The sequence below is a fragment of the Miniopterus natalensis genome, chromosome 18, assembly GCF_054644295.1.
Source record: "Miniopterus natalensis isolate mMinNat1 chromosome 18, mMinNat1.hap1, whole genome shotgun sequence".
Lineage (NCBI taxonomy): Eukaryota > Metazoa > Chordata > Mammalia > Chiroptera > Miniopteridae > Miniopterus > Miniopterus natalensis.
The window spans coordinates 11,061,183-11,077,437 of NC_142098.1; the positions used below are offsets into that span (position 1 = coordinate 11,061,183).

A 16,255-nucleotide genomic window follows, 5' to 3' on the forward strand; every position below is an offset into this window, starting at 1 on the left:
AGAGGTGAAATGTAAACCCACAATCTGTCTGATTTCCGTGTCCCTGAGCTTCACTATTTGGACATTCTGATTATCACATGGTCTGGTAAACAGGTAGCCCCAGCGAAACACAGACACTGACTCCGAAACACATACACAGGCATACAAATGAAAAGCTGGAACATTCCCTTCAATTTTATTGACTTAAATAAATGTGTGTGGGGTTTTTTTTTGTTTTGTTTGTTTTTTTTTCCCCCCTGAAAGAGCAGCCCAGTATCAAGTAGCTAAGAGCATTAAGGGAAGGAAACTGAGGACCCCCGAGGCGGATGAGGGCTCTGGAGGCCAGTTGGGTGAAGTAGCATGGTGTTTCTGGGCTAGTGGATTGCTGGATGTTGAGTTCCTTGGCTAGTGGCTTTCCAGGTTAGGAATGTCTCGGCTGTCGGTTTCTTGCGTGGTGCCTGATTTGGCTTGTTAGTGTTTTGGTGGTGGGTCCTGTTGGGGGTGAACCCAAGGCCACTGGGTCTGGCCTTCATGCAAATAGAGTTAAGTAATAGAGGAGGCCTAACCCGATTAGTATGGCGAATGTATCCAGCCAACCTGTTCGGTTTGAGTGGGCGTAAGCTTCATCCCAATTGCTCTCCTTGTTAGCCTGCGAAGTCTGTAGAGATGGGAGCTTTAGATGTGGGTTTCTGGATTCAGCTTAGTGACACCATGGGGGAATGGCTGGAGGCATGCTGTCACTGAGGGAAAACCCCTACCCAGGTCCCAGGATGGAAGCACACGCAAGGGCCAGGTAAAGGACAGGATGGGTCGAGGCTTAGGCGTTATTTTACCTTTTGACTGTAGAGTAGGGCTATTATTCCCAAAGGAGGGAAACAAACGACGGCCAGGCAGGTCAGAATAAAGTAATTCGGCGCATAAAATGCTAATTCTTCTTCTGTCTGGGTTGGCTCTTGCGGTTTCGCCTCCCCAGGTGCGGCTCCTGGGGCAGGTGCGGCTCCTGGGGCAGGTGCGGCTCCTGGGGCAGGTGCGGCTCCTGGGGCAGGTGCGTCGCCCGGGGCTTCTGGCATGATGTTTCCTCCCAGACAAAGGCGGACCCCGAGTGTCTTGAAACCAGAGAGCCAAACTCTGATTTCTACGCCTCCCCTTGTTCTAGCCAGAATCCCAAGACCCACACCGTCAAAACCCAATTCTTCACAATGGAGAAGCCAGCACCTGATTGGCTGCCCCTGGAAGGGGCGTGGTCTCGGGGTCCCCAGCTCCTCCCAGACTCAGAGGAGGAAGCCAGGCTCCGCCCTTTCCCTGGACACTGGCTCCGCCCACCCAGGCAGGGATTGCTTGGAAGCCTTCAGGTTGGACCCTGGCTTCTATTCCGTCTTCCTCCTACCCCTACCTGCAGGTAGGCCTGGAAGGCAGTCACCGGGAGGCTCCCAGAGCAGCAGGAGAGAGGAAGTAGACAGGCCCCGTAAAAAAACGAATTTTGTAACTAGATTATGGAAGGGAAATGAATTTTGTCAGATTATAAAATATTAAATTAAAAAAGAATTCTTTCGTCTATGCTGCCAGAAAGAACAGAGACAGGTAAAAAAGAGGGAAGGTCTTTCTTAAAGCCGAATGTCACCTAATAAATGTGGATGGAATGGGGGCCACACGGTGTAGGCAGGATTCTAAGGTGGTCCCAGGATTTCTGCTCCCTGCTACACGCACCTTCTCCCAGTTACTCATTTAAGTACTAATCTATGTGTTGCTAGGAAGGGACTTTGCAGATATAGTTAAGGTTCTCAATCAGTTAACTTTAAGAATGGGAGAATATCCAGAGTGGGCCTAACCTAATCAGGGTAGTTCTTAAAAGGGACTGGGTCTCACCGGCAAAAAGGATTTAAAGCATGAGATGGATTGCAGGCAAGGGAGATTTTCCATTGCTGGCTTGAAGATGAATAGTGCCATGTGGCAAGGAATGCAGGCAGCCTCTAGCTGAGAGTGGCTCCCAGCTGACAGCAAGGCAATTGTTAGTTCTACAACAATAAAGATCCGAATCCTGCCATAACCATATTGTTTGGAAGAGTATCCTAACTCCAAATGACTTTGGACAACACCTTGACTTTATTTATTTATTTATTTTAAAAAATATATCTTTATTGATTTCAGAGAGAGGAAAGGAGAGCGAGAGAGAGAGATAGAAACATCAATGATGAGAGTCATTGATCGGCTGCAGCCTGCAACACGGGCATGTGCCCTGACCGGGAATCAAACCCTGATCGCCTGGATCCTAGATCGACGCTTAACCGTTGAGCCACGCCCAGCCAGGCTGGAGATTTTTTATTTTGCAGTTGATTTCTAATTTCAAGGCATTGTGGTCAGAGAATATGTTTTGTATTGTTTCAATCTTTTTGAGTTCGTTGAGGTTAGTTTTGTGGCCCAACAGATGGCCTATCCTTGAGAATGTTTCATGTGGACCAGGGAAGAATGTATTTTCTTCCTGAGCTGCCTGCTACCTTGGCTCTTTATGGTATTTGATGGGTTCCTTCTCTGTGGGCATCAATGTGCCCTGCTCTTCTCTACCAGATTAACACGAAGAGGCCTTTCTATTTTTTCCAGTAGGTGGCGCTGAATCACAAGCTTTTTTTTTTTAGCTCTCTAGATCCCAGTGCGGTGGTCTTTCGCAGCCTCTGAGGTCAGTGTGGCCTTGGTGCAGCCATCTATTGGGTTGGGAGTAGGCTGGGGGTCCCCTTCATGTTCTTTGATGCTTTCCCCTCCCAGTCATGTCAGCTTCGGTTCTCCCCCAGGTCACCCCATCTCCCAGTCACAGAGTGTGTACCCTTTGCTCAGAGAGCAATGTGATTCTGTAGCACGGAGTTAACGTGCTCCACAACCTGACACCAAGGGCAAAAGAAGGTGACGTCTGGGAGGTTAAGGAGAGGCGGCCAGGCTTTGTGGTTTTGTTTCACTGTCTGAGCTGCCAGCCATCGGACAGCTGCGGCCGCCCTCCTGGGCTGTGTTCTTGCCTAGGCCTTGGGCCCAGCTGCCTGCCTCTGCAGGAGTGCCCGCCGAGCCTCTGCGGTTCCCGTCGAAGACGGTGCGAGCAGCAGCCAGATCCGCCCCTCCCCAGGCTGAGCCCCGCCGCCACCTCCCGGCTGCCTGCCAGGCTGTGTCCCTGGCTCACATCAGCTCCACCCCCTTTCGCCTCCCCCTTTTGCTCCACGTGCCCGCCTTTAGGAATTTCAATGTGTGGCTCTCTCAGGCATCTCTGCGTGTTGGTCAGGGACTCTGTTGACATATGGCTGTTCAGATGGTTGTAACATCAAACGGGGAGATTAAGGGGATCTCTCACGCCGCCCTTCCCCCGACCTCACCCCATTGCTGTTTTTTTCCTTCCCTCCTCTGTCGCTCCCACTTGCCCACTTTCGGATGTTTAAATGCGCAGATCTCTCAGATATGTTTGTGTGTGGAACAGGGAATCTTTTGTTGAATATTAGTTGTTCAAATTATTGTAACTTCAAGGGGAGAGACCCAGGGAAGCTTTCATGCCACCATTCCTTTGATGTTACTAGTAGCAAACATTGTTTTTAATAAGTAGAAAGGGAACACTTTAAAATAACAGTAAAAAGTATAGTAAATACATAAACCAGTAGTATATTTATTTTCATTATCAAGTATTATATACTCTACGTAATTATACGTGCCTTATTTTTATCCAAATGGCAGCGCAATAGGTTTGTTTACACCAGCCTGACCACAAACACGTGCATACTATGACATGTGTTGTGCTATGACATTATGATGCTACAATGTCACTAGGCATAGGAATTTTTCAGCTTCATTATTATCTCATGGGACCACTGTTGTATATGCAGTTCATTGTTGACCAAAACTTATATGATACATCACTGCATATAACATAATGAATGCATAAATCCCATTTTTCGTACTCATGGAACCCATCTGTACCCAAAATAGCAGCCAGTTATTGAGGCCCACCCATTTTATATTTAGGGAACAATCTGCAGTTGAATTTGAGAAAGGAAAAAACAAATATCTGAATTCCTAACCCTTTATTCATCAAGCCAGTCAGGAGATAGGGGAGGGCCAAGAAAACAGTCTTTGTGTTAATTGAGCCAATTAGAAGCCCAGACTAGAACAAAAACTTCGAAACTCCTCTCCCCTCTTTGAGAGAAGCCAATCACAATCACAACGAAAGGGAAGTGGATTCAAAGGGGAGTGGATGGAGAGAGGCCACACCTTTGTGACATCACTCCCCTGGCACCCTAGGGGTAGGGTTCAGACGATGAGTTGATTGGCTGACCAGAGACTGTGGGCATGTTAAAGGGGGTAAAAAGAGGATTCTAGAAGGATAGGTTGAGACTTACAGGTTAAGGGCATAAAGAAAGGTTCATAGGACCAGGGAGAGTTACTGGGCTGGAGGAGACAGTTATGGGGAGACTTGGAGGGCTTGATGGGTAACCTGGATGGGATTATGGGGGTGGGGAGGAAGTTACCAGGAAAGGGAGGAGGTATGGGAACAGGCTGCTACGGGCTCAGGAAATGTCTGAGGGTCCTGAGGTGGGGATTATGGGGCTGTGCAGAGAGGATTATGAGAGATGGAAGTACAAAGTAAAGATTATTGGCAGATAATTGGGCCTATCGGAGGGCAGTGGAACATTATAGATGATTAGGGAGAGAGTTCATGGTCCAGGAGGGAGGTGATAGCACAGTGTTTTATGAATACAGTGCTGCACCATCACTGGGATCAGTATGACCTTTGCTGGGGGTCAGCTTCCAGGTCTCTCTCCTGACTTCTGGGGTTAGGGTCCAGCCTAGAGCAGGTCTGCCCAGGCTGGTCTGCAGTGTGTGGGACCTTGACTTCATGTAGGAAAGATTTAGCAACACAAGTCCAGATGGGTTTGAGAGCACATTTATTAATGCTGGGGACAGTGAAACAAAGGAAGAAATTAGGGCAGAAGAAACAACAGGGCAGAGCCCAGGCGGTTCTCCGCTTTGGCTCCCTAGAAACGGTATAGGAAAGAAGTGAGCCGAGGTGGGGCTGCCATAGCTCACTGGGAAGTGAAGGTCACAGTGACAGAAGTGAGCCTGGGCGGGCTGCGTTAGCTCGCTGGGAAGTCAGAGAAAAGGGGTGTTGGAGGCAGGATCGGGGGTGAGCCCAGGATAAGCTGCCTCTGGCCACTGCTCCCCTGGCTGCAAGTCTCGTGGGGACCCTTAGAAATTAGGAAGAAATAAAGAGTTCATGCCCAGGAAGGGGCCTGGCGTGCTCTAGAGCGAGCCCACAGTGAGTCTTTGTCCTGAGGGCTTTTTCTCCATCTTTTTCTCTGCAGGCCAGACTCTTAGGGGAGGGTTTCAGTAGAATATTCATCAGCTTTCCAGGTGCATTTTTAATATGCTGAGGCATCAAAATGAGTGTAGAGGGCAGTTTTGAGTAATTCTTTGGTCTGTATTACTGTTTTACTTTTGTCTTAGGTCTGTCTGGCTTTACTGGAGTTTTTGTTATTTGTCCCAATTTCATTTGTCCTTGGGTTTAGCTGGCACAAATGGCATTAACTGGGTCTCTGTCCCCTGTCTCCCTGACCAGGGGGATTTAAGCTGTGTATTAGCTGGTTAGGGAGGAGGGTATAAGTCATTTGCTCTCGAGTGTCCTTGGTTGAGGAAGATTAGGTCTTGCAGTTCATAAGCCTGCTGCAAGCTGCACAAATTGTTTGGCCTTGTTTGATTGCCTCAGTTTCCCCATTCCACTTGCCCAGGGATTTTCCTAGCTTCTTACTATCCTGCTACAGCTCAACCCCCACCCCACCCCCATTCCTCAGCCGCCCCCTCTCTCCATTTGCTGTCTGCAGACCCTGTCTCTGCTGGTCTGCCTGCTGTGGGCCTAAAGTATGTAGCTGCAGCTCCCTGGGCTCTGTAGGCCTCATTAGGCTGTGTGGTGATGTCTGTGGAGCCCCCTCTGGGCCTTCCCTTGGAAGGCTTCCTACTTCTGTCCATCTTATCCATCCTCTGCTCTTTCCCCTTTGGGATCGCAGCCCTTGTTTTCAAGGTACAACCCCTTGTCCCCCACCCCAGGGGAATCCCTTTATCCCCTAACCCATTTCTTTCCCTCTTCCCCGTTTTCTCCAGCCTACCCCCCATTGTTCTTTCAGTCTCTCAGAGAGACACCTGCCTGTGTCTCTCCCCTTCTCCTTCCCCCTGCCCCTTTCACATGCACCACTCTGCTGCTTCCCAGAACCCCATTTTTATTTTCCTGTGTCCTTTGTCTTTTATACCCCCCCTTGTCCCCCTTTCTTCTTGGGTTCTGCCCCGGCCCTCATCCTTACCCTGGCTCCTGGTTTCTCCCCAGGGAAGCCCCTCTGGCTTCCCTTCAGCCCTACCCCAACCAAGGACCTTTCTTTTCTCTGGCTCAACTCCTTCTGCACCCCTCTTTTGAAGACACTCTCACCAACCTGCCTCTCCTGTCCCCACAGACCTGGGATGTCAACAGCGATGGAGACAAGAGTCAGGGCAGAGAGGAATGTCAATGTGGCCTTAGCCATGGGCATCATGAGTGTGAGCCTGGGACTGCGGCTCAGGTCCTTCACTTCCTTCTTCCACTTCGCCTGGTGACAGATGCCTCCACATTCCAGGGGACTCCAAGGGTGACCTGGTCCCCTCTTCCTCAGTGTGTCAGGGCTGGACGGCTCTCCTTGCTCTTTGCAGACTCTTTGGAATCAGATGTCCATGCCCGGACTCTGTCCCCTGGACAAAGTCTCCCCTCCACCAGCACTTTGGAAGATAATAAATCACATAAGGCGATTTCTGCCTTCTGGGTGGTCCTTCTGTTTCTCTGTGTGTGAGTCCCCTCCGGGTTCATTCATTCACTGAATAGACATCTACTGAGTACATACTGTGTGCCAGGTGCTGTTCTAAGCCCAGAATTACCGAACAGAGTCCTGCCTGTAGAACTTACATTATCTCACAGATGAGAAGAAAATAAACAAGACATAAGTAAGATAATTTCAGGCAGGAGTAAGCACTACAAAGGAAATAGAGTAATGTGACCGTAATCAGTGTGTGCTGCTTAAGATGGAGATCTGCTAAGATCCGTAGGACGAAAAGCAGCCTCCACATTGGAGACCTAGAGAAGGGAGTCCCAGCAGATGGTGCAGCACATGCAAAGGTTCCGAGGAGTTTAGCAATGGGAGGATGTTGAGATGAGTTTGGAGAGAGTGTGCTAGCCAGATGTTATAACATCTTGCAGGTCAGAGGAGGGTGCTGGGGTTATAAGTGTGAAGGAAAGGCACCAGAGGATTTAAAGAAGTGATATCCTGTGGTTTTTATATTTTGAAGTTCCACTCTAGCTGCTGAGATTGGAGTGGCAGAGGGCGGGGTGGAAGCAAAGAGACAGTTGGGCAGCTGTCGCAGTTGTTCAGGGCTGGCCCCAGCCTGGAGTGGCTGTTAGCAGCAGGCAAAGGTTTGGAACACATCTTGAGGATGGAAGGAGTAATGACTTCTAGTTCAGCGTTGCAGATTAGAGACTTACAATCTTTCCCTGTCCGTACCAAATCCCCCTGAAATAAAAGCAAATTTAGGTCTGTCCTTCGTATTACTTGGTTATTGGGGAGTTTTACTGCCTTTTAATTTCCACTCTTCCCCTTTAATCTGCTGGGAGAGTTCCTCTGTCTCACTTTCCAACTCAGCTGTATCCATCCTTGGCTTTGTCCCATCTGTTTTGTATTTGATTCCACTTCTGTTTTTCAGAGCTATATATAAACATTTGGCTTTCTAAGAATTTTTTTTATTCATGTTGTAAGATGTTCTTTTATCCCCTTAATTATTGTTTCAAATTCCTAGTCCATCCCGTTCCAATAATTTGTCTTCAGAGGATATAGGTGTTAAGTTCTAAACTTTGGCAGCATGAGCTGAGTTTTCTAGCTGTACATCAACGAAGCATCGAAGCCATGCCGATCCAGGTGCATTTTAGGAGTTACCGGAGATGGCTGAGCCCCAAGTGGGAGCCTCGGGCAGCATAGCACCCCAGTTGTTCACCCCTATTTGTTATCCTCCCACACAGCAGGAAAAGCAGCTCTAGAGGTGGTGGTCTCTCTAAATTGTAATTACTCAATTTTGGAAGTTTGAAGGCAGAAGTAGGTGGAGTGAGTGAATGTCCAAAGGCCACTGCTTAATCCCTGACTCTGTCTCGGACACTGGCAGCCTGGATTCTTGCTGTTGATTTCTTTGGTGAAGGGACAGGAGATGATTTTCTCAAGGCAGCTATGGCAAAGTCAAGGGCAGAATCTGAAAAGTTTTCTCCCAGTAACCCATGAATTCCATCTATAGATTTACTCCCATTGGAATTCATATATATATTCACCAAAAGATGGGCTGGAATGTTCATAGCAACTTTATTCATAATAGCCCCCAACTAGAACTACTCAAATGCCCATCAATAGCAGAAAGCCAAATAAATTGGGGCATATCCACAAATGGTATACTACCCAGCAATCAGAACAAATGACCCGCTACCGCACACAACATGGATGAACTGCACAGGACAAAGTTGGGCAAAAGAGGGCAGGCTGGTGGCTGGGGTGTCCCTCAGCAGGTGGGTCTCTTGAGTGTTGAACCCCTGAGCTGGGACCCGAGGTTGGTGGGAGCCCTGGCTGGAAAATCCCTTGGCTGGTATGCCCCTTGGCTAAAGAGTCCTTTGTTGTGCCCTGGGCTGGTAAACCAGGCATTAAGAGCACAAAATGGTGAGAAAATACAGACAGTGGCTATGCTTATAGTGACGCCAGCAACAATCAAAGCCAGTGCTAGCTGAGAATATTCCCTGTTGTCATTTTCCTTGGCATCCCTGGTTTGTGAGGGGAGGGTAAGAGGGTAGAAGTGGGGGGGTCTAGGAGGAAGGGAGCCGCTGAGGGAAGCCCCCTCCCCAAGCTCATTATCTGATGAAGGGGTGGGGGTTAAGGGAGAGAAAGGACAAGCAGCTGGGGGCCTTGCACTTTCGAAACTGGAGAGTGAGCGGCGCCCCCAGATCTTGGCTACGGTAAATAACGCTGCAGTGAACACAGGCCTGCATATGTTCTTTTGAGTTAGTATTTTGGGTTTCTTCAGATAGATTCTCAGAAGGGGAATCGCTGGGGCATAAGGCAGCTCCGTTCTTAATTTTTGAGGAAACCCCGTTCTGCTTTCCACGGTGGCTCCCAGCCTGCACTCCCACCCACAGTGCATGAGGCTCCCCTGTCCCCACACCCTCACCAGCACTTGTTGTTTGTTGATTTATTGATGGTAGACATTCTGACAGGTGCGAGGTGATATAATTTTATTAACCAATGTCACCGCAATAAATTAAATAGAAATTAAAAAAATAAGGCCCCCCTTGAAAAACACTGCTGGTTGTATTATAAAAAAATGATTAGGGAGCCCGGCCGAGTGTGGCTCTGCAGTTGAGCATCGACCTAGGATCCAGGAGACTGAGGTTCGATTCCCAGTCAGAGCACAAACCTGGGTGGTGGGCTCGATCCCCAGTCCAGGGCATGCAGGAGGCAGCCGATCAATGGCTCTCATCATTGATGTTTCTATCTCTCTCTCTCCCTCTCCCTTCCTCTCTCTGAGATCAATAAAGATATATTTTTAAAAAATGTTTAAGGAGTTTTCAGCCAAAAAGTATAGTGAAAATACATATACTATAGGTGTATCAAACGGTTAATTAATATAAACATTTTACTATTGTTTTTGAAAAAAGAAAAAAGTGACGCGGTGCTTGCCTTCCTAAGGGGAGGAACACGCGCAAAGCGATCCAGGACGCGGGGTGGTACGCTGCCAGCCCCCCAAAGTCGTATTCGGATGTCTTGGGGCTCAGGTGTCTGTGCAGGAGGCTGGGCGCCGCGACCCAGACCTGGGGTCCCCTCCCTCGCAGGCCTCCACGCCCAGCCAGCTAGGAGCTTCCTGGGCTTCAAAGTCCAGGCTGCACCCTGGGAAACAGCCCTTCCTCCGCTCTGCTCCTGATGGGCTGGAAAGCCAAGGGGCTAACTAGCAGTTCCCCCTGGCCAATGCTGGTCCGGCCCCATCACTTTTTTAAAACAAAATATATCTTTATTGATTTCAGAGAGAGGAAGGGAGAGGGAGAGAGAGAGAGAAACATCAATGATGAGAGAGTCATTGACTGGCTGCCTCCCACACGGCCTGGACTGGGGATGGAGCCCGCAACCCGGGCCTGTGCCCTGACCGGGAATCGAACCCTGATCGCCTGGATCCTAGGTCCCTGCTCAAGCGCTGGGCCACACCGGCCAGGGCCAGATTACCTTTTCTAACTCTCTGATTTTGTCAAGCCTCCCGCCAGGGTTGGGGAGAGGGGAGTTGGCCTGCCCTAAGCGCAGAATGCAGCCCTTGACTTCTCACGGTTTGTATCAAAAATCTGTGTGAGTTTTGCCTTCAACTCCTCCATCTATGCCTTCATTCAGCAAATACTGAACCATGTGCTGTGTGCCAGGCTGTGCTGGGCACTGGGGGCATTCAAGACAGGACACTGCTGCACCTGCCCCCCTTCACGAGGCTCCCTTTTTCTTTGCCCTCCCAGCCACCCCCAGCGCCCCTTTTCTGACTCTCCTCACACTTCTGACTGTACTTTCATCTCCTTTAATAGCATGACTCCCAGTGCTGTGTCGTTAACCTTGCTCCAGCCTTTCGACCACCCTCCTTGCCAATCGTGACACAACTCACCCTGTTCCCAACTCAAGGCTGCCTGTTCCTTCATCCAGATCATTCCTGCTGTCTCATCTTTAAGCCCAGCTCCAATGTTCCTTCCTCAGACACCCTTCTCTGATGAAACCTCAGCCTGATTCAGGACCCTCCCCTCTGCCTCTCTCCTCAAGGACCCTGTTTCTTTCCTTCACCTTCTCACAATTTGCAAATATTTATTTCTCTGATTACGTGGTAATGCTTGCCTCACCCCCTAGTGTGCAAGCACTGTGCATAGGACCCATGGCTGTTTTGTTCATGGCAAACCCCAGTGCTCAACAAAAAGCTTGGCACATAATAGATGCTCAATAAATACTCAGTAAATAATTAAATGAAGAAGAGTTGTAATGAGAGGCCTGTTTGTCAAATGGTGTCTGGTAGGATTCAGTGTTTCAAAGGTCTGTGAGGACTCTCCAGCCAGGCTGCCTTGGTTCTGATCCTGGCTCTGCCACTTCTTAGCTGTGTGACCTTGGGTAAGTCATTTAACCTCTCTGCACCTCAGTTTCTCCATAGTGAAATAGGAATAAAAATAACCTTGCTCGTGAGGTTATTGTGAGGATGAAACATACTCATACATATAAAGCATGGGAGACAGGGCTGAGCTCAGGGAGTTCTAATGAGTGTCAGCCGTTGTCATCAGCTTGCTGTCATTGTGCCTGTCCCTCTGTGTATGTTTGGGCCGTGTTGGACAAAGAACATCATTCCAAGGCAGGACCCTGTCTCCATGTTCATATTTGTGGCCATGACAGTTGCTGCATGCTGTTGAGTGTCACAAGGACCCTGAGATTTATCCAGTCGACCAAAGTTTAAATGCCTACTATTTGCTGTTTTAGGCACTAGGGACATGTCAATTCAAAAAAACAAAACCCTCCAAAAAAATAAAATAAAATCACACAAAACCCCTGCCCTCATGAAGTTCATATTCTATTGGGGGGTTCAGAAAATTCACAAGCAACCCAATAAGAAAAAATATATAGTATGTCAGAGGGTGCTAAGTGCTATGGGGGAAAGCAGAGAGGGTAATGGAGATGGAGAGGGCTGGAGGGAGACTGCCGCCTACAATTTTGTTTTATTTTATTTTTAATATGTTTTTATTGATTTCAGAGAAAGGAAGGAAGAGGGAAAGAGAGAGGAAACATCAGTGATGAGACAGTTATTGATCAGCTGCCTCCTGCTTGCCCCTGACTGGGGATCGAGCCCGCAATCCGGGCATGCGCCCTGACCATGAATGGAACAGTGATCTCCTGGATCCTAGGTCCATGCTCAACCGCTGAGCTATGCCGGCCAGGCTGCAGCCTACAATTTTAATTAGTCAAGGAGGTCTCACTGGGAAGGCAACATTTGTGTAAAGACTTGATGAAAGGAGAGAAGATATCTCTTCATGAAGATATCTGGGGGAAGGACATTCCAAGGAGAGGAAAAGCAAACGCAGAGGCCAGGAGGCAGGAGGCTGCTGTGTCAGGCATAGCAGGGAGCCAGTGTGGCTGGGATGGAGCAGGTCAGGTGGAGATTGGGAGGTGAGGTCAGGGAGGCCACAGGGTAGATCCTTAAGGGTTTAGGCTACAATGTGGGGACTTTGCTTTTACCAGGAGTGAGGTGCAGCTGGGGAGGCTCTAAGCCCAGAGCGCCCTGACCTGATCCTGGATTCACAGGCTCCCTCTGTCTGCATGTGGGGAGCAGACTGTGGGGACCAGGGCAGGAGCCGGGGCAGGAGGCAGCTGAGATATCCATGAGGGAGAGGCTGGAGGCTGCGCCAGGGCGAGAACAGAGGAAACTGGAGAGATGGCTGCATTCTGGATATAATTTAAAATCCTAGATAAGCACAGTCTGGCAGTTTTCTGAGGATGGTTGACCTTTCACATCTGGACATAAGCGGGAGAGGAGCAGAGCACAGGAGACCTTGACCCCCACTTGTTGACCCTCCGCCTGCTCCTGTGCTGGCTTAAAGAGGAGGGAGAGGTCCCTGCCTGGCCAACGCCTAGCTTCAGCCTTCCCAGGGTCTGCGGGTGGGGTGGGGGTGACCTGCCCGGGAAGTGAAGGGCATCGCTAACTCCACTATCTTATCAGAGAGACCAAACACGTACCAAAAGTCACGTCACAGTGAGTCCTTTCACTCAGCAAACACTCCCTGAGGCCAGCCCGGGCCGGCCCTGGGCTGGGCAATGCAGGGCACGGTGGGGACCGAGACATCCTGGATCCTGTCCTCATGAGTCCAGGGGGCAGATGAAATGTCACTGAATAGTGACAGGCAGAGCAGTCAGAGCTGTGATGGGGAAATTACGGATCAGCGTGGTCAGAGCTGGGATGGGGTCCATGACAGCCCAGGGGGAGGTACCTGGCCCAGCCTGTGGATGGTCCGGGGCTTCCTGGAGGAAGAAACACTTGCACTAGGACAGGAAAGAGGAGGAGCACTTGAACATGGGAGGATGCCCAGTGAATGTTGCAGGGAGAGGAAACTGAGAGTGCCAAGGTCTTGACAAGCAGAAGGCGGGGGGGGGGGGGGGGGGGGGGGAGTGTGCACGCTGAGCCCTAAAGCACTGAAGGGCGACATGGCATCAGGCCTTGTAGGGCTGAATCCCCAAAGTGCGTTTCATCACGATTCCAGGAGACTCATCGAATTCCCCTGGAAACCCACTCAGTCTTCACCATTTAATAGTGTGCCCTCTGCCCTGTCTTTCTCAGGGGGAAAAAATTGTTTTTAAAATCCTGGCTGTCCGTTGTTCTCAGAAATCTCCAATGAAGCATGTGCCCAGGCTCAGAGACATCTTGCAGACCTGCGCTAAATGGATCGTGTCACACTTGCAACATTCTTGTGAGAAGCTTGGGACCCCAGGTCGTGTCAGGAGTTGCCCATCAGCCTGAGATGGCATGGCACAGTCCACCCGGGGTCCGCTTCAGGGTGCCCAAGATGTTGGCGCGTCCCTCGCTTCACCCAGATTCTGCCTGTGGCAACAGCCCGTATCCACCCCCGACAGCTGAGGATTGCACAAGCACCCCCTCCCCAAAATACACAGAACTTCAGTAGCTTCAGAAGCCCGTACAATCAAAGGGGCTGGTAAAAATATTTAACCGTCAACAGGGCTGGGCATTGACCAGTCGGAGTGGACAAGGCCGGGGGACTGGAACAGGGTGGGCCTGGGCCTGCAGCCCCGGAGGTGGTCGGGTGTGGGAGGTCTGGGGGCTCAGGCAGTGGCTGTTTAATTACCTTAATCATCAGTACAGCTGAGCACCAGAGTGGCTGTGACAATGTTTTCAATAGAAAATAAAGAGATCGTAGAATAGCCCTATGGTCATTCCCTAAACCTCTTGATATCCCCAAAGGTCCGCCCTCTTCCAGACTCAAAACGAGGTTTGTCCCGACAAGAGGCTCGGTGAAGGGCACATATCACGGTATGTTCTGGCCGAAAGTGCTCAACCTGAATCTCATCACGCGGAATCAGCAAACCCCAACTGAGGGGAATTCTACGTAATAACTGATACTCTTTCAAAATGTCAAGGTCATAAAAGACGGGAGACTGAGAAAATGTCACAGATTGAGGAGACTCAGGAGATGTGACAATCTAAATGCAAAGTGTGATCCTGGACCGAGAAAAGGACCTGAGTGGGAAAACTGGGGAAATTCAAGTAGATTCGGTAGGTTAGTTAACCACGTCTTATCAATGTTAATTTCTGAATTTAGTCTTTGGGCTACGGTTATGTAAGAGAGTGGTCTTATTCACAGGAGACACATGCCCGAGCATTTATGGATAAGCATCCTGTCTCCACTTACTCTCAGAGGATTCAACCAAGACTTTAAAAAATCTCTTATCATCTGGTACAAATGTGGTAAGATCATTAAATTTAGGTGAAGGGTAGGCAGGTGGTCATTTTATTATTCCTGTAACTTGTAGGTTTGAAATATTTAAAATAAAAAGTTGGAAATTAACATAAAATAATAAAAGAAATGAGAAATGAAACAAATGAGGCAGAGACCAGAGAAGGACTGTCCCTGAGTTTTGACAAAGGTTTGCACAGTATTGCATGCAGGTCAGCCATCTGCTGCCGGTGACAGTGCCTCAGTCTCTACATCTGTGATGTAGGTCGCGGGGTTCCCTAATCTGTGCAGACACGACCCTGTATTTGATTGTCACCAAATAAATGAAAATAAAACACAATATCACACTGGGAGAAGGGGTATGAGTTAAGCAGGGTGAGTGGATGGAGCCTCATGGGGGTGCAATATACAAATGAGGATTCTCTGAAGGTAACATTTGAGCTGAGACCTGGAGGTGAGAAAGAGCCATGCAGATATCTAAGGAAGAGAACCAGGCAGAAAAAGCTTCAAGTGCAAAGGCCCTGGGGCAGGAATGACCATGGTCTCTAAAAAGCATAGCAACGAGGCCAGTGCCAGTGGAACCACAATAGACACTGAATCTGAAGACGTGAGCTGGAGCCAGATTTCATAGGAATGATTCTGGTGTTTATTCTGAGAGAAAAGGGAAGCTGCTGGAGGGCTGTTAGCAGGGGAGTGACACAAGCTGTTTTCCATGTGGGGCCCAGAGAGATGAAATCCCAGTGAGACACATTGAAAGGGGAGTCAATGTGACTGTGGCCCCACCCCTCTCTTTTGAGGTTTCCTGTAGCAGGCTGGGGGTCACCAGCTGGATGGGTGTGGGGAGGAGCTGGTCAACAGCTTTGACTTTCTCAGGTGACCTGCCCTGGAGAAGGACATCACCATGGCAATTATCTTATCGGATAGACCTACACTTGGCCCTGGAGACATGCCCACCCCTGAGGCCCCAGCATGAGATATCAGGACCCACTATGCAACCAGTCCAGCCTCTCATTGCTGCCCACAGAGGTCCCTGCCCGGGGGACTGGGAGGAGGTCCCCACACCTCAAACCTGGCACTAAGCACCAAGTGCAAGATCAAGCCAGGACCCTTGGACACACCTTTTCCCCACTTTGTATCTGGGCAGGTTGGGTGCAGATGGGAGTGACCGAAAGCTGTGATGGCTACAGCTGGATGTGTGGATTCCTCCAGGAATCCTCCGCGAGCCTCTCTGAACCTGTTTCCCCCTCTGCTCAATGGGAACACTAGTGGCACCTCCACAGGGGTTTGTCGCAAGCACCCATGTGGTTCCGTGTGTGTGGTACCGGGACATACTTGGCACTGCGGTTGTGAAATTTTGGGTTTTCCATTGGCGATCCCTTGTGAGAACCAGGCCCTAGGGTCCAACGTGGGCTGGGACCTTCTTCCTGATGAGTGGTACAACCTTAGGCAAAGTTCCTAACCTCTCTGTGCCTCAGTTTCCTCATTTGTACACTGGAACATAACTTCATAGGGCTGTTATGAGGAGTCAATGAAATGTTTGCACAAAGCACCTGGAGGGAGCACCGCACTCAGTAAGTGCTCCCTGAAGGACAGCCATTATAGCCACCCCTCCCCTCCAGGGCTGGCACAAGCAATATGTTCTAAAAATGGACACTGCGACCAACCTGTCTGGCTCTGACTCTTTCACACCCTATCTTGGGGACCATGAACAAGTGACCCCACCCTTTGTGCCTCAGTTTCCCC

At 49.6% G+C, this 16,255-nt stretch overlaps 1 protein-coding gene across 1 annotated transcript; it reads right to left on the minus strand.

Annotated features, from left to right (window-relative positions):
* Positions 1-508: 508 nt before the first annotated feature.
* On the minus strand, positions 509-1,049 carry PMIS2 (PMIS2 transmembrane protein). The gene is made up of 2 exons (XM_087827390.1): positions 813-1,049; positions 509-637 (listed from the first exon to the last, which is right to left on the minus strand). The coding sequence occupies exons 1-2, from the start codon at positions 1,047-1,049 to the stop codon at positions 509-511; spliced, it is 366 nt and encodes a 121-aa protein (XP_087683516.1).
* Between the last annotated feature and the right edge of the window lie 15,206 nt (positions 1,050-16,255).

Bases quoted from the DNA above. Each gene is read 5' to 3' on its own strand.
- PMIS2 (XM_087827390.1), bottom strand. From the start codon at position 1,049: ATGCCAGAAGCCCCGGGCGACGCACCTGCCCCAGGAGCCGCACCTGCC. The intron at 638-812 runs GTAAAATAACGC...CCATCTCTACAG, and splicing joins CCCTACTCTACAGTCAAAAG to ACTTCGCAGGCTAACAAGGA.